The sequence below is a fragment of the Fistularia commersonii genome, chromosome 28, assembly GCF_037954325.1.
Source record: "Fistularia commersonii isolate RoL2024-O1a breed Wild chromosome 28, RoL_Fcom_v1.0, whole genome shotgun sequence".
Classification (NCBI taxonomy): Eukaryota; Metazoa; Chordata; class Actinopteri; order Syngnathiformes; family Fistulariidae; genus Fistularia; species Fistularia commersonii.
Genome location: NC_141311.1, coordinates 6,967,474 through 6,992,041, shown reverse-complemented (window position 1 = coordinate 6,992,041; position 24,568 = coordinate 6,967,474). Strand labels below are relative to the sequence as shown.

The 24,568-nt window shown below is 47.1% G+C and overlaps 1 protein-coding gene across 1 annotated transcript; it reads right to left on the bottom strand.

Moving 5' to 3' along the window:
- Window positions 1–7,082: 7,082 nt before the first annotated feature.
- On the bottom strand, window positions 7,083–22,761 carry LOC147217378 (C1q-related factor-like). Its single transcript, XM_086176234.1, has 2 exons — window positions 21,470–22,761; window positions 7,083–7,983 (listed from the first exon to the last, which is right to left on the bottom strand). Exons 1-2 carry the CDS (start codon window positions 22,076–22,078, stop codon window positions 7,804–7,806), a joined length of 789 nt encoding a protein of 262 aa, XP_086032360.1. The 5' UTR covers window positions 22,079–22,761; the 3' UTR covers window positions 7,083–7,803.
- Window positions 22,762–24,568: the final 1,807 nt, after the last annotated feature.

The following is a 24,568-nucleotide window of genomic DNA, read 5'->3' as shown; positions in this document are numbered from 1 at the left end:
AGAGAATCTTAACACCGCTGGTCACTTCCTTTCTTCTTCTGAGAACGAAATGCTGGGAGACGTGTTTACCCACTTTCCGGGGCGACGGCGTCGGTCAAACAGTAAAACGCACAGTTCCCGTAGAGATGGATCCATTTATGAAGACTTTTCAACACAGATGGGAGGAGAATGTTGGCTGCTCTGCCGCTGACAAATAAAGCATTTAATGCAGAGTCTACGCCTCGGATTCTGCTGATTTGCCGCCATCTCGCAGTCAAGCAAATTTTTTTTTTTTTTGCTGCTGAGGACAGAGATCCGGCCTTAACGAGACGATAAACACATTAAAAATACCAAGTATAATGCAAAGGCAAGATTGTGTTGTTTATTGTATGCATTATAAATCCGCATACAGACCGTATACCAACTGCAAATGGGGTCTGATAGTCTGTGTATGCATGTGTGTGGCAGAGCTATTTAATGTGAACATATGGTATTAGAAAAGAATAATGGAATTGTCATTCCAAGCCATCTCGAACTGGCACGTCTCCAGGGGTGATTTTAATGTTGCTCTATAACTCCAGTAACAATGCAGCGGTAAAACACATGTCACAAGGAGGTGTGAGAAGAATGCATGAGTACGCGTGCTTGTGTGTGTGTGTGTGTGTGTGTGTGTGACATGCGAGCACACACCTGTGCAGACAGCTGTATGCCTTTCGCCTCATAAACTATATTTGTCATTTGTTCTATTAATTAAGATCCCCTCATGCGGTGGGAGTTCACCTCCCCTCGTGCATGTGTTGCGGGTGCTCACGACGGCCTCCGCAGACACACTCATCTTTTATCTTCGCCTCTATCCGGGCAAACTTGTGTTGTCATGAGCAGGTTGTGTGTGAGCGTTTCCCCAGCGCGCCTCCCAGCAAATGCTCCACGCTGACAAGTGTCTGTATGCGTTAATCACAGATGTCAATTTCGCCTCCATTTTAGCCTCCTCCGGACCTCCCGTGGCTCGCTCCCTCTCTTCCTCGGCACCCGGGGCGAGCGCGGTGCAGGTGACACAAGGCGGCGTGACGAGCCCGCCGCACATCCGTCGGGGAACAGTGGGAGAGAGCACACCGATCTAAATTTGGGGGGCGTATTACTCTATGCGTGCATGCTGCAAGAGTTATGCAAGAAATGGTTGCCTTTTAATTTAAATCAGTGATTTAAAATAGGATAACTTAAAGTTTGGCATATTACTTTTAAGTTTGACATGAAGGTTTATGTATTATTCACACAAAAGCCTGCACACCCTTGTACTTTGTGATAGCTATTGTATTAGCATGCTAATGTCTGCCATGGAGCGGCCAGTTCAGTTGGAGTGGGAGTTGGAAGGGTGTCTCCTCTTTGACATCCGCCCTCTGCCATTCCGAGTGTATCCACCTCGCTGCGGCTCCCTGCCGTGGGCCCTGCAACTCCACACATACACACACGCGCCAGCACGCACGCGGGAAAAAAGCGTGTGCACGTATAGAGATTTGCTGCAATTACAACGGTATGGTCTGAGCTTACTGCCGCCCACGATATCAACCAATGAGGTCATTGTGTATGCAAAGAAAAAACAAATGCGTCCGAGCTCGACACGCCGCCCGGCTCGAACACACTCCACACAACCCTCGTCTTCCCCTTGAATCCATCAAGAATCACACTGCAGTCAATTCATTATCATATATTTAATTTTGCTAAGTTGTTACTTCCTCTTAATTGTAGCCACTGCTCATCCAATAGTACTCGCCGGTATTTGGAACAATATGGAAGAAATAATGGAGCAGCCAGTAACAGCGCAGACCACGGTGGATAAAAAGCCAAACTGTATAATTTTTTGGATCATTATGGGTCACATTCTCCACATCTTGTACATATTCGCCCACAAAGATGTTTGTTTGTTTTTGGCTACATAATTGAATACCATTAATGTAGCAAGTGCTGCCTCGTTGCCAAGAAATGTTTTGATCTTTGTTAAAAGTGTGTCAGCTTTTTAGCCCTATTAGTAGTTTGTTCTTCTTTGGGGTGTGCGGAAAGCACCGGGGAGACGGCACTTTAAAAGGTCACTAATGCACTCGGCTTGCTGAAGGGGAAAACGGCATGTTGGATGTTTGTTTGGGCTTTTTTATCTCTCTTTACAGTGGCTTCTCTGGAGATGTGCCACTACATACGAGCGCACCAGCGTGTTTTTTTTTTCGCAGGGAGAAGGAATAGACGGAGAGAGCGCCGTGTTCCCAGTGCTGCTACCGTGCAGCCTCACAGGGGCAAGCAGACCCCGATCAGACATGTGCGAGAACCGGTAACGCAAGGATAAAGCCAGATAACAGATGCGTCGAGTCTAAGTCTGAAGGGGGGTGTCAAAAGTATATATTATTCTTTAAGGAAAAGTTTATTACCATGTGCATGTGTGGTAGCAGAGTAGCGGAGCTGGCTCACGGATTCACCCCCTTCCGAGGCGGCTCCCGCAGAGACTGCACGCCGCACACCTGGCCTCCATCTTTGGAAAGAGGAGGGAGCAGAGCGAGGCCGAGCGTTGTATCGGCCAGGGGTTCGTGCGTCTGTGACAATACCAGCCGGGGCGAGGGGGGGGGCTCTCCGAACATTTCGGCGTCTCGTACCGGGTTGAAATAACAGTTCACGGAGAGACGAGGAGATCTGATATATAGAGAGAGAAGAGAAAAAAGGGTCGGGTCTGAGCACCGAGAGAAAATGACAGGTTGAGACGGTAAAAGATAGGGCACAGTCGTAACCCTTAACCATCTATTACTTTGAGCGCAGCCCGGAGGAGGTGTTTCCAGAGGGCATCGCTGTGAAAAGTGCCACATACAAAACACACATTTAAATTAACCCCAGAGATCACATTAATCAGCCTCTTAGTTTAATTAGCATAACAGATAAGAGAGACGGATCCAGAGCCGCGGTCTTTAATTTTATTTAACTTAACGGTTGCCCTTTTGCTCTTGTTCTTTTTCTTTATTCCTCTCCCCATGTCTACACTCCGAATTAGTCGTGCAAGATCCAGGTTAGGTTTTCTTTTGCGACAACATGCAGGTGACAAAACTAACAGAGAAATCACACTTAAAAAAAAAAAAAAAAATATATATATATATATATGTATGCATATATTGACTTGCTATGACAGGTTTAACCAAACAGGCTTTCAAAGTGAAAGTAATTTATAACAGCCATTTCCCAAAACTTGAGCCTTCTCTTTATTTTTGGAAGCCCCCGAGACAACGCTCCGGCACATTCCCGTCCACGCCACCTCCCGCTCAACAGATTTCACAGATTGGCCTCACAGGTTCTTCGTGAATTATTTTCCAAATACGAGCGTTGCACTTGCTGACAGCGATGGCTCCCGTTTGCAAATTGGATTAGGACCAACACGCAACCTTTTTTCTTTCTTTTATCCCTTTATCTATTACGTCACCTCTCACAGTCAGAGCAGACGCTTCCAGATTGTCTTCAAATGAAGTCAGAGCCAGATAAGATTTTGATCAGATCGCATCTGATTCAGGGATTCAAAGTGTTTATTGTTACGCACACAGAAAAGGAAACGTGTCTCCCCCTACAATGAAATTCTTACTTTGCTGCTCGCAGTAAGGGTCTGATAGTATGACAAGGCAAAGCGAGTAAACACGTTTGCCGCAGTGGCCGCCATGTTGCTAAATGTAACGTACTGATATCACATACTGAGAAGTAGAGATAGAAATAAATTGCTTTGTTGTGTAAAAAACGTGGAAATTTGATTGAAAGGCAGAAAAACACAGCGGGCGTGAAGTTTCTATTTCGCGGCGAGGAGTCTGGCTCCTCTTGCGGTCAATGGGACAAAATTTAAATTCTCCGGGAGAGCCCGGTTCACTAAAAATATCTTCGGAAAACTCAACGCCTGTGACGGCTCTTTCCAAAATAAGAAAAAAAAAAAAACAGTTCCAGATATTCCGCACAGTATAAAAAGCCCTCGTGAGGGCGCAGTTCCTAGTCGAAGCCGTACAGAGCACACCGCCGCCCATGGGGGTTTAACCCCCCCCAGCCCTTTGAATCAGAATCAGAAACAATTCGGAAGAAGCTGAGTAGTCTGAGGGAAAAATAAACAGCTCCGGAAACAGATGGTTAGATGAATGGTTGAATTAGTCTATTTCTTTTAGAACGTGAGAGCAGGACCTTTGTATCCGTAACAAACTCGAAAAAATCTCTTGGCGAAAGCAACCCTACTCACCCCGAAAAAACAATACTTCTAGCTGTCAGAGCGAAATGTTTGGAACCGCTTGCAACACACAAGAAGCCGCTGTGTCCACAGAAATGAATTTAGCTCAGCAGTTACGGCCTTGTTCATTATCAATCACGTGTGAGCACCGGATCAGCGCGGGGTACTTATAGCCACCATTATCGTTCTCTGTGCTCTCATTGATCTCACAGAAAAGAGGTAAAACGACAGTGATGTCTTGGCGCAGCATTAATGGTGGAGTGTTAAAGTTGCACGGCAGCAACACAGAAATGTACCAAGTATATAAGGATCTGTTTCTGTGGCAGGTCCACAGATTACTAGATCCAGCGATGGATGGGCGATGGGATTCCGTAGGTCCGTATTAGGAGGTTGGCTGAAAACCTCCTATCTTTCAGTTAACAATTGATCTCTGCAACACGTTAGCGCTCGCACAATTATTCTCGGTTGAGAACCTCGCAAAACATACACGAATTAAACGCACAATCTCTTCGAGTACCTGCAATTGGGTACACTTTGGCGCTGTGACATTTACACAACTGGTGCCCTTTGACGATTTAAATATGTTCAATTAGTGCAGAAAATATCAAAAAAAAAAAACAAAACTGGAGACCGTTTCGTAAAGCTACATATTTGAACCATTATCTTTGACGTGAAACAGTTCATTGAAGAAAAACATCATCATCGAGAAGGTTGCTTGTTATTTATTTTTGACGGCCTATTGGGCGGAGCCAATCCAGGCGAGGCTCAGGGACACACAACCGCTTTCACGGGGCGTCCACAGCTAACGAAGAAATACTAACATCAATAAACACACACCATGAGGTGTCACGTCCAGGAGTTTGCTTGGTTAACCTATTAGGTGCTGGAGGGACGTGGCCGCCCTAACATGGAGGGGGAGGAGGAGGAGGAGTCCCTGCCCTCCTCAGTAGCGAACACGGGGGCCCTGTGTCACATCCCATTCCCGGCGGGTCTGAAGACTGTCCAATCCCAGACACTTGTCCGATCCGGGCTCTCCTCGGCTTCACGCCCGCTAATCTCTCTTGACACCTCACACGGTCCCGACAGGGAATCACTCTACCCTGAAAACAATCGGGGCCCACCTCCTTCTCCTCCCAAAATCAGCCGCAGTCCGTCTTCCCCTCCGTTCCTCTTTACCCTCTCCCTGCCTATCTATCCCCTCTCCATTACTTCTCTCCGTGGCCCCACTCTCTCTCTTGTTTCTCCATCTGTCTTTGTCAAACCATATTCCGCTCCTCTTCTATCTCGCTCAATCTCTCCCCTACCACCACCGCGCACACACACCTCCACTTCTTCCCGGCTAGGTATATCACCGCACTGTGATGAGAATCTGTGAGAAGATGCCGTGATTGTCGATTGAAGAATAGCCCGCATCTCCTTAAGGACTCGTCTGCATTTAAAAGCTGCTCGGCTGGCACACACCGCTAAACCTGGGGAGTCTGTATCTCCGAGCACACATTTACAGATCCAGAGAAGCTCACTTAAGGAAAGGAAGGAGGGAAAAATAAACACAGACATCTTTCCCTCGATACCCATCACCGTGAATATGCTTTGAGGGTTTGACATTTTGGAAAGAGAAGAGGGATGTGGAACTCTATGATAGGATTTTTTTCACTCTCTCTCTCTCTTTGCACAAATAGACCGGTTTTAAACTCTTACAGTGAACAGAAATGGAAAGATTTCAAGTTGTCCTGACGGCGGTTAGTTAGTTTATGAGTCTTACAGTGCAAATCATCTCCTTTCAATATAGTTTTCCCTAATTGGGGTGTCTAGAATATAAGAATCCTCGCGAGACAAGTCACTCAAAAAAAATTCCATTTATTATTTAAATGTATTCAACAATTCCAAAAGATAGACAAACATGTCATAGATTTCATTTACAAGCTGTTTGTTCCTCCCGTTGTAGCTATTGAGGCTCTCCACCCTACAGAGAACAATCTCATTGGCTGCTGAATAGGATATATCTGTCATTGGCTGTAGCACAGGTTACCTCCGAAGAGAATGACGTCGCTATGGCACAGCACATGCTAAAATGCAGACACTCGGGTGTACACAGATACGCATACGTGCAATCGCGCGCACACACACACGCGCACACGAACTCCACACACACACATGCACGCGCGCAGTCATAATAGGCCGTGTCACTCATCCAATCAACTTCATTCTCACGCAAGCAGTCAGGCCGCCATGTCGAGTAAATATTACCATAATGCCTGCGTGTCAGTGAATATGCAGCTAATGAATGGATGGAAATCAGCGAGGCTTGGAGACACTGACATAGAAAAATTGCCCACTCACTGTTCCTGTGCCCCCACGCTCCCCTCCCCACAGTGTCGCTCGTTTTCTGACTTCCCGTTCGTCCGTCTCCCGCGTGACACGCTCAACCTCCCCATTTTGGCGGCAAGATTTTCACTACGCAAAAGAAGGTCTGGGGGCGGGATCGGGGTCGGAAGGGGGTCACAGCACCGGTGGAGAAGAGACAGTGATTACTCTTCGAATGGGTTACCCCACGAATTCGACAATTTCTCCTCGGCACGTGGCGGGTCGTGCTGAGTGGAGCATCTACATGGAGCAGGAACATCGAAGAGACAATCTGGGCTCTATTTTTAATGCAAACAGCGGCGATGAACTGAGCGTGTATATGAGAGACATTAGGTGTTTAACAGGAAGGGTGGCGTTTACATGGGGTGGCTTTTTATAGACACATTGGTGGAGACGGTGCAGAATGTGCTGTTATTCTCCATATGAACAATATATAGTTACCTCGCAACCACCGATGAAGATCAACACCCACTGCCGCGAATTTTTTCCGACAGCGCGAGTTGGAGATTTCTTTTTCAGTTGTTTTTTTTTTTTTTCTGAACTGCATCACAAATAACATCTCACAAATCCAGTCCGAGTCAAACAGGATATCTTCACAAGGGACAAATATAATCTTCTCTATTTTCTTTTTTTTTTTGTTGTCATTAATGTTTTCTCTTTAAATCCGTGTAGAATATAATGCATGTCTAGGAAATTAAAACACGATCTAAGGGAAAAAAAAAAATCAAAGGATTGCACGGAACGACAATACGAGTTTCAGTCGATCAAGTCCACTGACAGACACAGTTGACTGATGCCACTGTGGAGAGAAGAGGTGAGATCATCCACATTTGCGGGGTTTTCATTGTTTGTTATTTTTATTTTGGATATTTCTGTGCGATGGAGCAGGGCTACAGAGGAGAGACACTAAAAGTGAGGAGCTTCTGACAAGGTATTGTGCAGAGGGGCGTCGCCGCTGCCGCCGCCACTTCTCCGCATCCCGGTCCTCCCACTCCCCGAGCCCAACCCCCTCCCCGCCCAGCCAGCGTCCTCAGAAGCTTCGAATCCAGGGCTCGGCTACAGATCCTGGATGTCTCGACTTGTGGATACGAAGCAGAGGTGTCCATGATGATGGAGAGAATAAGGGAAACTAGAAGCGCTCCGGCCTTTGACACACACCCCTCCCCCCGCTCGCCACCATTCAACCCTTTCCCTCAGTCTCTGTCCGAGTGTCTGTGTGTGTGCGCCTCTTCTCAATCAGCATAGAGGATGAAGCCGGAGAAGGTGCTATACTTGTTGTTGTTTCCTCCGTGTGCTTTTCCACCGTCCAGTTTAATGTAAACCTCGTCCCCCGCGTCCAGATGGAGGATGACGCTGTTGGAGGCGTAGTCATAGTTCTGGTCGGCGTCTTGGGCGATGGCGCTGGCTCGAACCTGGAGGGACGGGGATGGAGAGACAGGCGGGAGAGTGCAAAGCCATGTTAGCCACTGTACTGTTTTTAAAGACACCAGCCTCGTGCATTAGGTCTTTGAAAGCGGCCGAACGTGACATAACGAATTCCGCCGCAGGACCAACGCAGGTGGAAAAAAAAAACTCCCTGTTTCCATTTCAGGACTTCTGCGACTGCAGCACAGAACGGAAAAAAAAAAAAAAAATCCAAAAAAGAACTAGAACACACCTTGATATCTCTGTGGAGGCTCTGCGGTATATTCAGAACACTGCAAAAATCTACATTTCAAAAGATCTATATCAAAAGTGTAAACATGTTTGAGATGCTAGATAGTAAAAATAATAAATAAATAAGCGCAGCGGTTAGCGTTTCCACCTCACAGTAAGAAGGTTGGATTCAGACAGGGGGTCTTTTCTGTATGGAGTTTGCATGTTTTCCCTGTGTCCGTTTTGGGTCTTGCAGGCTAAATGGCTAAAACCGGCTAAATTAGCCAGTTGTGTGAATGAGGGAGTGAATGGTTGTCTTTAAATGTGGCTCCGTGACGGATCCAGGGTGAACCCCACCTCTCGCCCAGTGACAGCTGGCATAGACTCCAGTGTCTCTACAACCCTGATGAACGGACTAGATAAAAGGAGTCCTCAAACTATGAGATATATATTCAAATACACATTTTGATTAATAAAAATTATATATCGATATCATATCAACTGTACATTGTACCACAACTTAATTAAACTGTAAGTTGCCACTAGATGCTCAAAAGACAAACCCTCATCGCTTCAGTTTAATTTGTATTATTAGAACAAAATCTTGTCAAAGTTCAGCCATTCATGGATACAACAACTGACAGTTATAAACTGAAATCAAACCAGCAGTCTCTCAAAGGGGATGGTTGTCGCAGGTTATAAAACCAAGGAGAAAGAGAAATTCTCAGAACCACAGCAACGGGGTTCATGCGGTTCAAATTGGCAAAGTAGTCGCTCAAAATGAATATGGTTTGAAAAAAAATTCACAGACTGAGAGAAACGGAGGAGTCAGACCGCACAATGAGGAATTTGTGTCTCGTGCGCGAACGGCTGTCCAGTCCGGCTGCAAGACATTGGTAGTTGCATCTGAAGGACCTGCCAGGGCTCATTAAGACCTCCATCCAAGGAAGGAAGGCAGGAATTGAAGTAGCATGTCTGTGCGAGCACGTGTGTGAGTGGGTTGAGCGTGTGAGAATCATATTAGCAGGAATTTCGATTTTAACACGAGCGTTAAGCTGAGGTCCTTGAGGGATTGGACTGTTTTTGGTTTCCTTTCTTTTTTTTACCTGAGAAAACTAAATCAGGGCAGTAGAAAGCGACATAAACTGAAGGTCATATCACCAGAATACACAGTGGGCCTCTGACTAGCCGCCCCGGGCAGTCAAAGCACCACCTAACTTGTCAGGCAAATGTATTATTTTAAGCTTTCAATGACTCCACACTTAACTCGTAATTAAAACCAGCAACGAGACAAAAAAAAGCCCTGGCCATTATTTAAGACCCACAAGGGCCGAAGGAAGCGACGCATTTGGCTTCACATTAAAAGCTCTGGATCAATGTCGATCGATGTATCTAATGAGCCCAGCGCCAAAGACACCCGTCAAAGTGGATGAGCTCAGGAAAAAAAATCAAATTCTTATTGGCCTCCCCACCCCCTTTTGATTCGCCAGTGTCCAAGGTGGCAGAAAGCAACTGATATCGCAGGATCTTTTTTAAATAAGAATTTCGAAGGCAATGTGCACAACTGGCTCTGCCTCGAGCTGCAGACAGTGACAGAAAACAACTTGACGTTCGAAAGCTGAGCATTTAAATTCCCCAAGGAACCTGCAGAACCCCACAGGTATACTTAGAATTCTGGGTGTTTTACTGTATTTCTGCTATTTCACGGCACCATCAATGCGTTTGCTTTTCGTTACTTTGTTTTTGTTTTTGGCTGTTTCTGTAATTCAGCTGCCTTCTGCCATTGAAACGAATCTTTCTGTTGGGTTGTCAGAGGCATTTCCCTGCTTGCTATAAAAAGAGACTCACTGAATCAAAAGGGGAACCGGTAACCTGCAGCACAAGAAACAAGTTCCCCTCCGCGGGGCTGTGGCGGCTCCAATTCCCCGAGAAACTGCAAGCGGGCACAGATGACCGCTTTGGAGATTTCAGCGGCCCCCCTCGACCGGCCTGCATTAATCAGATCCACTGAGACTGGGAACGCTTTAATAGCATTAGCTGTTAGCTGCTTGACCATCAGAAACTTACAAAAATATAGTGGAAGATATGATAAACTTTATTGATTTCCATAGGTGACTTTTCTTTGTCACAGCATCATAACGGCTATAATGTCAAAGAAAAAAAAAGGAAATAAATATGAATATGAGTATAAATGGAAATAGAAAGGCAGACGCCAGGATATTTAAAGATAACAGACAACAAAAACAACATCATCACAATCAGGGATGACAATGGGCATGGTGAAAAATACACAACTAGAACTAAAAAACAAAATAAATAGAGTGACAACTAAACAACAATACAAATAGAGTGACAAGAATAAAGAGCAATGAATAAAATACATAACAAAAATAGTCAGGATGTGTGCAGGCTGGGACAAATAAGGAGAGACAGCAGTTACGACATGACGTGAATGCGCGAGGTAGTGAATGGGGAAGAATTCACATGTTTTTGGGAACATGGAGGTTTCTACTTAAAATGCCTATTTCTTACCAATGTCGTTTTAATGTAGTTTTGTTTTGATCACATATTGTTCAGTAGAACAATAGACTTCAGATCCTGTTCTCTGCAGGGTTAGGGTAACCTGTAGGGTAACCTGTCCATTGGGCAGGTTGTGTCCAGCGTTAGATGACATGGGGGTTAAACACAAAAGTGCACATTCATCAGGTTATAAATAGGAAACTAATAGTTAAAGACATCAACCATACAGTATAACACCAGAAATAAAATATGGGAAAAAGCTTTTATGAAGCTTGATAAGTGATTTAAAAGCGGGCAAAATAAACAACAACAACACCGCTTCCAGCCATATCTGTAGTTCTGTCTTCTGAACGGTTAGTGTAAATTGATGTGTTGGGTTTGCTTGAGCCTGTTTTGGGAGTTTTATCAAACTATATGAAAAAAATATCCCGATAATAAATTAGCGCTCCCACAAATCTTGAGCTGATGCACAAATGACAACGTCATACGCGGGCGCCAATGAGCAGAGTGCCATCGGCCGCAGCTTTTAACGAAATCGAACACAGGGATCATTATTCGCACTTCAATTCAAGTGAAACAAGACAAATCACTGTACATCCTTTTAAAGTAGCCAATTAGTCATTTAGTCTGGTCAGTGAGGTTGAATCAAAATCGATAGTTTACGAGCATCCGAGCGTTTCCCTGGGGCCCGTTAGCAAGCCAGTAAAGACCATCCTAGCCGCTGCCCGGGCTCAAAACCAGGCCTTATCTTGCGGTTGTCAACTAGCTGGCCCTCCAGGAAGCCCAGAGGACACCCGCCACACCAGCCAGCTGGCCTATATAGGAAGTACAACAAGCTTATTGATGAATGAGTGTGCTGACAGGCAACGTGTCGCTGCTGTGCGGCCTAGCAGCGAGACTGGAACACTTGTTTAATATTTAGATTCATGTTAATGTTTGTTTATTGCACCCTCCGCCCCATGAGACAATGTATTTCAAAATCAACCCTCTGGATCCCAATACTCCTATACAGTATTTACACAATCTTTTAACAATGATGCCCCGTGCTTGCATAGATAGGAATGTGCATGTATACATTATAGATCAATGCATATCCACCAACCACAACAAGGCTGAGCACAACACCCAGCCAGCGTGCTGCCTAGTATTCATGATACAACAATGTACATTATTGAACAGTTATTTACTAATATATTCTAAAATGTATGCACGTGTGCTAATATATGGCGTGAGCTTTTACTTTGGTTTTGTCTTCTCCCTTCTTTCTGGATTACCTTTTCTTGTGTCTAATGTGCATCTTCCCGATTCACGGAGATCCAACAGGACCGAAGTGACGCTGTGCAGTTATTGAAGCTGGATTCCATTTCAGCCGAGGCTTTTGTCTGTTCCGTCGCGCTGTCTGTTGCTGATAATGTTCAAGCTTCAGATCATTTTGGGAGGGAGTAGTTCCGAGGGCGGGCAAATCCTCAATAGAAAAACGGTATATCTTTCGTCAGCTAGTTTTATTTTGAATTACTCCATCAGAGAAGTGTCACACACTTGTCTATTTTGTTTGAAAGATATAACAACAAGACGCTTCTTTGTGCTTGCTGCGCTGACATTCAACAGTTTCACAGTGACAAGAAAACTTACACCGGAGGCTCGTGGGTCGTCATATCAAACGCAAAATATATCACACATTACGACTTTGAGTCAGAGCCCCGTGTCCGTAACGCTCTGTCTTCTAGCCGCGCTGTATCCGGCCAAAATGCTACAGAGTGAAAGGTAAAGGTAACAGGTCACGATTTCAGTCATTCATTCATCTTCATTACCAATATCACTTATCCCGCATTCTTGGTCACAGCGCTGCTGGAACCTATCCCAGCTGTCACTGGCCAATAGGCAGGGTTAACACTGGACCACTTGCCTGCCAATCACAAGGCCAAATGTAGAGACAAACAACCAGTCACCCTCTCATTCACATGTCCGGGCAATTTTGGGCGTCCAGTGGATCTACTGCATGTGCCTGGATTGTGGGAGGAAACCGACGCCCCTTCGGAAATTGAACAGAGAAGAAAGGACCTTCTGTGGAAGTGGAAGTGGCTAAAACCGCCGCACCTCCGCGCCGCCCCATCACGCCGCCCCATCACGGCTTCATTGCTACACAAAATGCCAAGCGCGTGTGTGGCATTGTTATCCATCACATGGCAACATCGCAAAAGCCCTCTTCAGTCCATCACTGTACAGCATGCCGTCATTGCAGGACACGATTTTCACCACTGCCTTCCCATCAGTCAACATTTAACACAGACAACCAGTACTGACTGCTAAATATTTCTCCAGTTCGGGGCTCATTTAAAAAAAAAAATTTAAATTTTAATTGCTCGCCGTCACTGGCCTCACATCTCAGCATAGGCCAGCATCCTGCAGCATTTCCTGTGAAGTCCTGCGGCTTTTCAGACAACTCAATTCTCCCGGCGAGTCTCAAAGAGATAGGTGCTTTTATTTGCACTACATTGAACTCAGCATTGAATTATGGAGCATAATGTTGTAAGATGACATTTCTCCTGCTTACTTTCTTCAAAACAACAAAAAAAACCATTGTTTTGTAATGCAGGGCAGAATGAATAAGAAAAGGAAAAATACACAAGGCTTTGTAGTGGGCCGGATTCATTTAAAAGAACATCAAGCTCGGATACGTCTCCCTCTCCGACTGCCTGGAGAGCGACACAAGTTTTCTTACAGCTACCAAATAACCTGCCACCAGCGTGTGTGTGTGTGTGTGTGTGTGTTTGAACCACATAAGAAAAGGAACTTGTTTGGATGATGCGTCCACCTTTTTTTTTTTTTTCTTAAATCGCCACGGCACAGACAGCGACAGCCACGTCAAACTCTCTGCTAATGCAATGCCGGGGATAAATTTTAAGATGCGGCAGTAATATATGAAGTATTGTAAATTTCCCATTGTTTACCCTACTGATTAAATCTGGCTCGGGCTCATATTGATGTGCAAACAAAGCCTCCTGTTCTGACTCCGCCACGCCGGCGTCCGGCGCATATTAATATCATATGAAGTGCCCCCGTGTGCAAAGTCAACACAGTCTTATTAGAAGGGTTACCATTCTGGGTGGGTGGAGGCGCTGGTTGGAGCGTTGGGGGAGGATTTGTCCGCCGGGATTTTAATGAATCTCAATCAAAACATTTACTTTCCAGGTGTTCACACAGAACCTCGGGAACCCGTCCCAATGTCGCAGATGTAATAAGGCTTAGATTATTCTCTTCATTTGCTCGGTCGGGATATAAAGTCAAGATGTCTTCCAGCGCGTGTCTGGGGGGGTGGACTGAGGACACCGAGTGCATTCGCAGATTGTCCTCCAGCTGAAGGAGCCAATGCCTGGGAGGCTAATGTCCCTGTGATCGTCACGACGACTCCCACGACTTTTTATGTTTGTGCTCTACAGCTGGAATTGAGAGCCCCTGCTGATGAAAAAAAACAGCCATGAATAAAATCCACCGCGCTTTACGCAAACAACTGCAATTACTATCCAAGCCATCCTTGTTAACGCTGTCCTTCCTCCTCCCTTTCTGCCGTTTGCTCTTCGTGTCGTTACGCGCATGAGACGGGCGTCTGCGAGCACGGTGAGAAACGACCCAGACAAGAAAAAAAAAAAAAAAAAACTGGCAATGCGTGACCTTGACTCAGAATATGCAGAGGAACTTTGACAAGACAAACAAAGCATGAGGCCGTTAGCGCCTCGCTCCGACGATGGTAAATGATGTGTCAGCCAATGTTGTCTTCCTCGTAGCCGCTCGTGCGTGCTCGCATCTGTCACATCGTCACCATGATGGCTTTGATTGAATAATAGTTGTGGTGGCTTCTGTGCTCAGGCTTTAACAGATAATGCGCTGCTGGGAGGAAAAAAAAAAAAAAGTGGATTTTTTTAAAACTGACTCAGACTGAAACTGTGAGAATGGCATTATCAATAACAAGTGTTTATCAGGAGGAAGAATTAGAAGGGAAAATAGATGCGCGGGGCACCGGGCTACAGTCGTCCTTTAAGATACTTATGGATATCATGGAAGTTTGAATACTGTCTGTAGCGGGAGAAGCCTTGGACGTCTCGCAGGGACAGCGATCTTGGAAAGGCTTTGTCTCTGTGACAAGGACACGTCTCAGGACTCGTCTGACAGGGATTTGTTGACTTGCCGCCGAGCCTCCATTTTGGATCGACGAGTCTATTGGTCCCCCTTTAAATCAAAGCGAACTGCCGTCTAATTGTGTTTGAACATTCCAGCCGTGAACCGCATTCTTAATAGCAGCTTAGAGGGCTCGCCACCTCCGTTGAGCGCAATCCAGCATTTCAAAGCAAACACTCTCCGTGGTGCGCACACACACACACACACACACATTCATTCACGCACCTTTGCGGGGCACACTCAGACACAGGATGCAGTTTTACTCAGATAATGAGAACACAATATCGCGACGGTCCGGAAGAAATTGTGTTGTCAGAGTGCCGAGTTCCCCCAGCGCCTGTTACAGGTTTATTTGTCGGACGAACCAGAGCGAAAACATGATAAGAGGAATGGAATGGTGACGGGACAGCTGCCGTCTGTCACTTGAAAAAGCCTCCTGAATTAATTTTGCCAGCCAGCTGAGTTTTTTTTCGAAGCAGAGTTACTTAAAGCGTCATTTTTCCCGCGATATGATGTCATGGGGGTCCATGAACTCATCACTGCAGAAGTGGATCCAAATCCAAAAACAGCTTAGACGGGTTTTTTTTTTTTGAGGAAGGTACATATGAAGACAGAAAGAAAGAGCTTCCTGAACTTTGACACGTGATCTGGCCATTCCTTTCTCTCTGGTGTCCGTCTCATCATGTCCAGTTAATTACGAAGGCACACACACACACACACACAGACACACACAAACACACACACACACAGCCGGCTCCCTGCAGCCCCAGCACCAAAACAACAATCATTGCGGCCGGCGTTGTCTGACAAGAGACTCTCGCTGGTAAAATTTCAACCTTTGTTCACAGTAAGCCTGTTTTTTTTTTTTTTCTTTTTCCTCCTCCTCCTCCTGGTGGGCTTCCTATCAACCCGGAGGCGCCGCACAACATCTTTTTCTTTCCTCAGAAATGTTTTTCAGGAATGGAGTGAAGCAATTTTCTGGGTTGAGTGTTTTTAGTATGTTTTATATATGTACAATATAAATTAACCATATTGATTTTAGGGAAGAAAATGAGCCCTCTTCACAATGGGCCTTTATTTTCGGTCGATGCTTAAAAAAAGGGGTCTCTTTCCAACACTCCAGGGTTGAGCTCACAATGTGTTCGCGGTCAAGTTCATCCTTACCTACAGAGTCTCTTGGGGGAGATTGCTGATGGCTTCTTAGCCGTATTGATAATGTTGCTGTTATGTGTGTGAGTGTGTGTGTGTTGGGGGCGGGGGGGGTCCAAGAGGTGTTAAGCACACTGGGCTGCATTAGAAGAGTGTGAATCATTTGAATGCGCTGCTTCCTTATGAGGAGGGAGAGCATAATTGTTAGTATCACTGAGGAGTGAATTCGGGGGGACGGCTAAATGTCAGGGGCGTGGGGAGAGACGGATAGAGATGTTTGCATAAGAGGGCCAGGGGCACTTGTCTATCTCCCATATGGCCCTCATTATAATGAAGAAGGCTTGTGAGTCAACAACATAGCATACTTGAGTCAGCCAGCCACAGGAGACCATCCTTAGCCTATTTTAGACGGTATATTTTTCAACATTCCATCAGCATCTCGCGTGCTCCTCGATCAGGAGGTGCCAAAGCACCGGGGGGGGGGGGGGGGGGGGGGGGGGGGGGGGAGCCGGACGTGCCGTGTTTCTGACTAGTTTCAGACGGGTAGCCGACGCTTTCTACCCGGCGACTCCTGAAACTTCACAAGCGAATGAATTCATTCCCCGCGTTTCAAGATGACGGCCCGATGTCATCTTGACATTTCCAGTGTGTGTGTGGTATTTCCTAACAACACTGGCCAATTTTCATTTAATAGCCCTCGCACCTAATTAGGCTAGTTCTAATGTTCCACTCGGCAGAGTGTCAAATCCAATGTCCAATTACACAGCAGATCAAGGCCAAAGGTCCGCCTCCACCGCCTCGCCTTCTGATTATAGAAGAAGTGCCACGGCACCACAGAGAGAAATGGTATGTCAGAAAAAAAGAAAAAAAAAAAGAGAGAGACAGAGACATGCGGACATTCTCACACACACACACACACACACACACACACAGACAGACACACACACACACAAGGAGATCAATACCGAAGGGGCTGAGAGACTGAGGATGGCTCTCTCAAACCCTGTCTGTCTCTGTGAGACAGAGTCTTTCTGTTGCACCAGGCGGGCACACAGAGGTCTCTCAGTGCTGAAAGTCAGACCCGATGAAGAATAGCAGCTCCAAACATTACCAGAATGTTAAAATCAATCAAGTCTTGATGTATCTGTGCGTCACGGTAAAGAATAACTCAATAGCAGGTGTTGCCTCGTGCCTGCGGAAGGTGCTGACATTTTTCTTTGATTTGGAGACGGTGTGTGTGTGTGTGTGTGTGGGGGGGGGGGGGGGGGGTACAGGAAGAAACTGTCAATTTTCACCTTGCGGAAAAATAAAACCACTGACAGCAGCTCTTTATAAGTGAAAGGTATTCTGAATGGAATCTCCTCGGCTTGCACATCTGTCTCTGGAACACGTGTCAACAGTCAAATCCATCACGGCGAACCATCATCCAGATGGCTCGGCTCCTGCGCTTAATGTAGAGATTGGCGCCGAACCCAAGGTGCGGGTTTCACCTGAATACAGAGTGCGGGGATGAACAGCCTCCTAGCTCCCGCCAAGAGCTGAGGAACCTCTGGAGGTGCCTCCACCGCAGAGGGAGGCATATGAAGGGCAATGACACACAACTTGGCAAACCCGAGCTACCCGACGTGAGATGAACGCAGAAACAGGAAACCAATGTCACCGCTTACAAGTCTGATTGCTGATGTTTGACATGTCGATAGAATTCTTCTTGAATTGAATTTTCCCTATTTTAAGAGAAAACCCCTTGCTACTTTGATTAAAAAAACGCAGATTTTGATCGGGCGGCCATCCTGGCTTTGGATTATGGCTCCGAAATGATAGCAGGGTCACCGTCGTTTCAGATGGTGGTGGGGGGGGCACACGCGTGTCTGCCAGGCTTTGCCAGGAGACACTGACGTCACCCTTCTAAAACTTGCAATGCACCAACGTTCTTACAGGAAATAGACAAATGTTAACATTTAACCGGCTCTCTATCTACGTCACTTCGCTGCCTCCCGTCTTATTCCAGTGCGGTGCGGTGCTCGCTTGGCGAGGCCCAGGGTGTATTCTCGGAGCTGTGTTTGCCGAATGGATTCTGTGATATTGCGGCCAAAATAGTACGAGTGTGCCGAGGCTCTTTATTACCTCTGCCACGGAGGTTAGTTTGTTTGTTTGTTAGACTGTCAGCCGGATTAAGGAAAAGCCACCCGCATGATTTTTATTAAACTCGGCGGAGGGGTTGAGCGTGGGCCGCAGATCAGTTTAATATTGTAAAATAAAAAAATAAAAAAATACATTTACAGTGCCTTGGCAGAGGTATGTTCTCCACACAAAGTTCCGTTACGGTTAAAATAACTTAAAATAACTTTTCCTTTTCCTGATAAACTTCCAGTACCTTTAGACGGGTGAGTTTCTGTCAACCCAACACAAAGGAGAAACGGAGGGCAGCGCGCAGTCGGGGTGGGTCGAGGCAGCGGGTTAGGAGTCCGGGCCGCAGACACGAGTGTGCACATATGGAAGAGTGTGAGCACGTGCTAATGTGTGTGTGCGTGTGTGTGTGTGGATGTGAGAAGGAGACCGCAGCGGTAATTGCTAGGGAAGTGCCATGTGCACGAAGGACGGTGAAGCTTATTAAAGGAGGAGACAGAGTGATTATTCACTATGGTTCTCTTGAGAGAGTGATGCCGAAGTCGTTGCTTTTAATTAACTCTGAAACGGTTTTTGCGGATTAATAACAATATTAAGAAGGGAGCAGAGAGGAGAACCGCAAACACTTCCTGGATCTGGTTCAAGCCATTTAATTACAATTAAATAGACTCAATGACACAAAAGCACAATAAGAGCGTCTCTGCCGTCCTCCTCCTCCTCCTCTCCCATTTTTGCAGAATCCAATGAATTTGTCTTCATTGTCACTGCCTCGTCTCTCAGGATGGCTCCGCGTCCGGATGAAGCAAGGCAGTGATTTATTGGAGAGAGACCTCAGTATCGGTCGGAGGATTTGGAGCGGAAGTAAAACAAAAGGGAGAGAAAGAGAAAGAGAAAGGGGAAACGGAGAGGAGCCCCAGAAATATGATAAATTGGCTGTTCTGGAAATATCCTGTAGTTCTTATTTGTTTGTTTCCGGGGGAAGACCGTGTCGTGAAGCTCGAGAGGTGCGAGCGTCGCGGTGACTGCGGCGAGGATTCTTCCGCTGTCCTCCAGAAAAAGATGGGGTGAGGGTCGGGGGGGGGTAAACAAAGCAACCAGGGTCGCTGATGTTCAAACATGGATTTGTGAGAATCGGCGGAGCGCGTGCGGCGGTGGAACCGGCACCACGGGGCCTGGAGGCCCACTGCCGCGCCACCTCACCGCAGCCAAAAGATGATAAAATACCAGTACTGTTTGCAGCTGCTCGCCCGCCCTGCCCCCCCCCCCCGCCCCGGCCCAACTCACAGCGCAGCTTTTTCGCAGCCTTAATGAGCTGAGGAAAGCGTCGGCGCCATGGCGGGGGCTTAAGTTTGACTCTGAGCACTTCATCAATGATGTAGCATAAGTTGGCCCCAGCATTTATAACCATTCACAGTCAATTTGCGCGCCGAGGCTCTGGGGCCTCGTCCATCAGCCCTCCGCAGCGGCTAATAAACACCCCGCCATGTTTATGCATAAGCTGCGTACGCAGGGCAGCGGAAGACAGACCAAATGAAACAGTTACCACTTTATAAACGTTATGTCGGTCTCCGGAGATTGCACACCACGCGTGTAGAACTTAAGTACCCCCCCAGCGCCTTCCTCTCGGGAGCAGCATGAAGCAGCAACAGAAGGCATTTTATAGGAGCATATGTTCTTCACCCCCACTTCTATATCAACGCTTTTACACCCACCCATAAACATTATTGTCGAGTCGGACATTATATATAGAGGGCGGTCTTTTTCTTGCAGCGTTTGATCTTGGCAAAAGTGAAGGAGTTAACCTCCGCCCGCTTCGCAGAGGCACGGCAACTACCGCTTTGTCTTCCATGGAATTGGAATTGATGTTTAACTTTTAAAAAGAAAAGGGTTAGGGGGAGGTGGTGTGAAAGTATACAGAAGCTAAAAATATTGTGCAAATGTCGGCGTGACGGCACGAAAAAAGCAGTGGGCAGCTGCATCCTGATGCCGGATAAAGACTGGAGTCCTTTTGATAATTTGACGGTATTCCTAAAAGGTTTGGCACAATAACAAGATTGCCCAAGAGTTAATAAACTGACTTGTAATGGGTGGGGGAGGGGTGACTGCTCCGTTACTAAATTATCAATTATTATCAATCTCTACGGTGTGAACACACAGCGCAGCTGAGTTTGTGAAACATTTGTCCATAAACTGTGTAATAAATGCAACAATTGCGGTATTAAACTCTCCCTGTATTCTCCTCGCTTGTTTTTATTGACTGACTGATTGATTTTCAAATGTATTTTCTCTCTTTATTTTTCTCCCTCCACTCAACACAATAAACTACAACACAGAATACAAGGAAACTATTTATGAAGCAGCTTATTTTGAAACGAGCTGGAGAAGTTTTGGATTTTATTTGTTTTCACAATTTTATATTCAGAATTTTTAATTATACTTTTTGCCCTTCTTCTCCTCCTCCTTCTACTCTGTGCAACATTTCCTTGGACGTGTGACACGTTATTACGAGTCTAGACGTTTTCCTCGCAAATCTTTGCTTTAAAAAAAATAAATCGCAACGACGCCGGCGACCGGGCTGAGGTGCTCCGGCTGCAGGGAAACCGTCAACCGGAGACACTTTGCCGGTGAGAGAGCTGACGGATGGCCGGGAGGGTGGAACCCGAGACAAACAACCCCCCCCCCCACTCCACACCATCATCCGCCTCCTCGCATCGGGGAGAACGCAAAATAGAAATAATGTAATATTATTCACTTTAAAATGTCAATATTTTGCGTTCTTAACTCTAATAACATGGTAATAATAATTATGCACGAAAACAAAAATGGAAAAGTCAGCGAGGAATGAACAGACGTGCACGACTACCTTCTTTTTGAGCTTAAGACCCGGTGTTTTCGGTTTCAACCCGACCCCCTCCGCAGGACTTTCAGCCCGGGAAGCACGCCTTGGCGCGGCGGGTCGTTTTGCCGAGACGCGCCGCGGAGGCTGAGAGGACCGGCGGCGGGACCGGAGAGCCGAGACCGCCCTTGACGGCGGCGGGGAGGGTCAGGGCGGGGATTTCACCGAGCATCACCGGAGAAAAACGCGCGTCTGTCCGGGTGCGCTCTGCGCCACGGCTGTGCGCCCCCGGAACCCGCAGGCGCACACACTTAAAGCGCGCTACATTCCTCTCATGCACCGGTTCGATGGAAAAAGGGTCTTTAAAAAAAAAACTAACTAACAAAAAAAAAAAACAAAAACGGATTATCAGGCATCCGGCTCACACAAACAAGGAAAAGTTTGGAAGCACCAACCTGGCCGTTTTTGCAGAGGTCTGCCCACATGCTGGTGCCATCGCCTCCCCGCATCAAGACGTGGTAGATGAAGAAGTAAGTGCCCGGGATGCTGCAGATGAACTTGCCCGAAATGCCATCGTAGTTGTTACCCAGGTTGGTGACCACGTCGTCGAACTTGAGGATCTCGTAGCCCTCGTGGGGGTTCTTAAGCCCGGCGTAGAAGGCCACCCGAGGCACTGTGTTGTAGGTGGCCGTGCTGATAGCTCCGTTTCCCCCCAGACCCAAAATCCCAGTCCTTCCCTGATCCCCTCTGTCGCCGGGAGGCCCCGCCGGTCCCGGTGGCCCCGGTTCTCCCGGCGGTCCGGGAGGACCGGGTTTGCCCGGCCTGCCGGGCTTCCCCTGCGGGCCCTGCAGCAAAGTGGACGGCGGCAGAACGTTGCTGTGGTCGCTGAGCGCCTCCGCCTCTGCCTGGAGACCCGTGGAGCTGGTGCTGCTGGCCGGGGTCCCCTTGTTCAGGTAGGGGTCACACACCATACGGCAGGTGCCCAGCATCTCGTAGTGGCTGGCATCTGTACCCACGGAGCTGACGAGCACAGGGATAAGCACCACCAGCACCAGGACCAGCATAACCCCTACGGCAGCCGCCACCAGGGTCTTCCTCCCGATGCTGAGTCGGGGAAGGGGCTGCGCTGCCAGCGTGGGTCTCCCCGGGGCGGAAATGGTGACTGGTTTGTGTGGGGAGCCCGTCGCAGAGGAAAGGGATCCAGAGATCCGGAGAAGAGTTGCGAGAGGAGCGGCGAGTGTGCGAGGGCGAGACAGAGACCCACATACACTTGATACACCTCGCTGCTCTGCTCAGTCACACCGGAGTAGCCGGCCAGTCACTCACACGCGTGCGCACACATACACGCACGCACGCACACAAGGACTCAGAGAAGCCCAAACGTACAGCGGGAGGCATTCAGTGCATACTTACAAACACAATCTGACTTGTGAGAAGAAGCAAGAAGGATGCAGAGCCCAGAGGAATGAAGTGAGAGACAGAGGAAGCAAGTCAGAGAGAGAGAGAGAGAGAGAGAGAGACGGGGAGAGCGGGAGAGTATACACGCCAGAGCAGCCACTAGATGTGAGTGTGTGTGCGTAAATCTGTGTGTGTGTGTGTGTATGTGCCGTGAGTTTGTGGTGCTGGATTCGTGGTCTGTCCTTTTATACGGCAATAGGAGTAGGGCCCCCCCACCTCCACCCTCCCCTGTCGAGTGAGAGGTTAGAGTAGTTGCATCCCATTCCCTCTCTCTCTCCCTGGCTCACTGGGAGGGAGGACTCTCATCACATCGCTTTTCTTTCTCCCACTCTCCACGACGGCGGAGGAAGCGATGCAACCCCCAACCCCCCGTCCTCGCCCTCTATCACATCTTGACCCCCTTCACACATACACACACTCCTGTTTTTTTTTTTTTTTCCCGAGGCGGTTTCTCAGAAACTCGCATGTTGATGTTTATCCCCCCCCCACATCCCTATCCAGCTGCTCTGAAAATAAAAAGCAATCGCAAAAAGGTAAATGCCGTACACGTGCAAGGCCACGCCACACAAACGGAAAAGCACAGGTGACGTAGAGAGCGCCGAGAATCACACCTTTACCCGACAACTTGCACTAAATCGTACTTTCTAGCGAGTATTTTCAACTTTGAGAATCATGCCAGGACAGTCCCCCGCCCGCTCCCCCCATAAAAGTCCTTGTAGTATTTGTGTCGAGAAATAAGAAAATATGTAAAAGCATCCCATTTGTGCCGAAAAAAAGAATTCAATATAATGACGGGGTTCGTCCTCTGGCTGCGGTCCCATCTTCCCGACAAGTTTCATGGAAATATGTCCAATAACAGCAGCGACAGATGGACGGGCGAAGAAACAAACTAAAAGACGCAGGTGAAAACACAACCACCTTGGCAGGATAATAAACCCGTCGGCACCCGGAATCCCATTTTTTTTCCCAGAGCAAAGGCAGCCAATCTGTTCCCGTGGGAACATCAACACTGATGCTGTTCTGAAGTTATCTTATTCCCCTCTTTGCCCCCCCACCCTCCTCCCCGTGTCAATACTCCCTCTTCCCACCTCAACGCGTTGACACCGTTTATTGCCGGTGTCTTTTTTTAGCTATTGATTTCATGTTTTTTTTATGAAATTAAGGGTCCTGGTTGGGGAGAAAAAAAATCCATATACAGCTGTGATGTCATTCGTCTGACATTTTCATCCCTTAGAGTGATGGATGGTCACGCAAGAAAGCAAATGGTGGAGTTTGCGGACCACAAACAAACACGACAAACATAATATGCATCATGTTTACACAGGGCCCAACTGCCGGTGTCTTCGGCCCCGTGCCTCAGAGTTCACTTCCAGGTTGTGCCATTCAAGATGAGGAGAGCCATCTCATTCCCCACTGCTGATCAAAGACCTTTAAGTTTTTCGCTTTCTTCACAAGGCCCAAAAACATGCAGTAGGGAGACCTCAAATTTCCCAGACATGAAATGCATGTCTCAATATGATGTGTAAATGAGAGGGCGAATGGTTGTATGTCTTGCTATGTGTGAATGAAGGAGTGAATAGTTGCACGTCTCCATATAACGTGGGTTGTGATGTCCATGTAACAAGTGAATGAGAGGGTAAATGATTGTGTGTCTGTGTGACGTTTGAATTAACAAGTGAATGGTTATTTGTGTATGACTGAATGAATAGTTGCATTTCTCTATTTTGACGTGTGAATTAAAGAGTTAATGGTCCTTAGTGATGGGTGAATGAGAGAGTGAATGACAACCATGATAGACTCCAGCTTCCCCCAGCAACCCTGACCGCAGGATAAGCAATATAGAGAATGAATGAACGAAGGGGTAATTACACACACACACACACACACACACACACACACACACACACACACACACACACACACACACACACACACACACACACACACACACACACACACACAGACACACTGCAAAGAGAGAAGGTGCTCAAGGAACTACACCATGCCAGACCTCCCTGGTCTGTTTGATGATCATGTCTGGGCCACAGGCTTGAAACACAAGATCCTGTGTGTGTGTGTGTGTGTGTGTGTGTGTG

Excerpts from the sequence above, each read along its gene's own strand:
- LOC147217378 (XM_086176234.1), bottom strand. The coding sequence starts at position 22,078 with ATGCTGGTCCTGGTGCTGGTGGTGCTTATCCCTGTGCTCGTCAGCTCC. Across the intron at positions 7,984-21,469 it reads ACCTCTGCAAAAACGGCCAG|GTTCGAGCCAGCGCCATCGC; the intron begins GTTGGTGCTTCC and ends CCGTCCCTCCAG.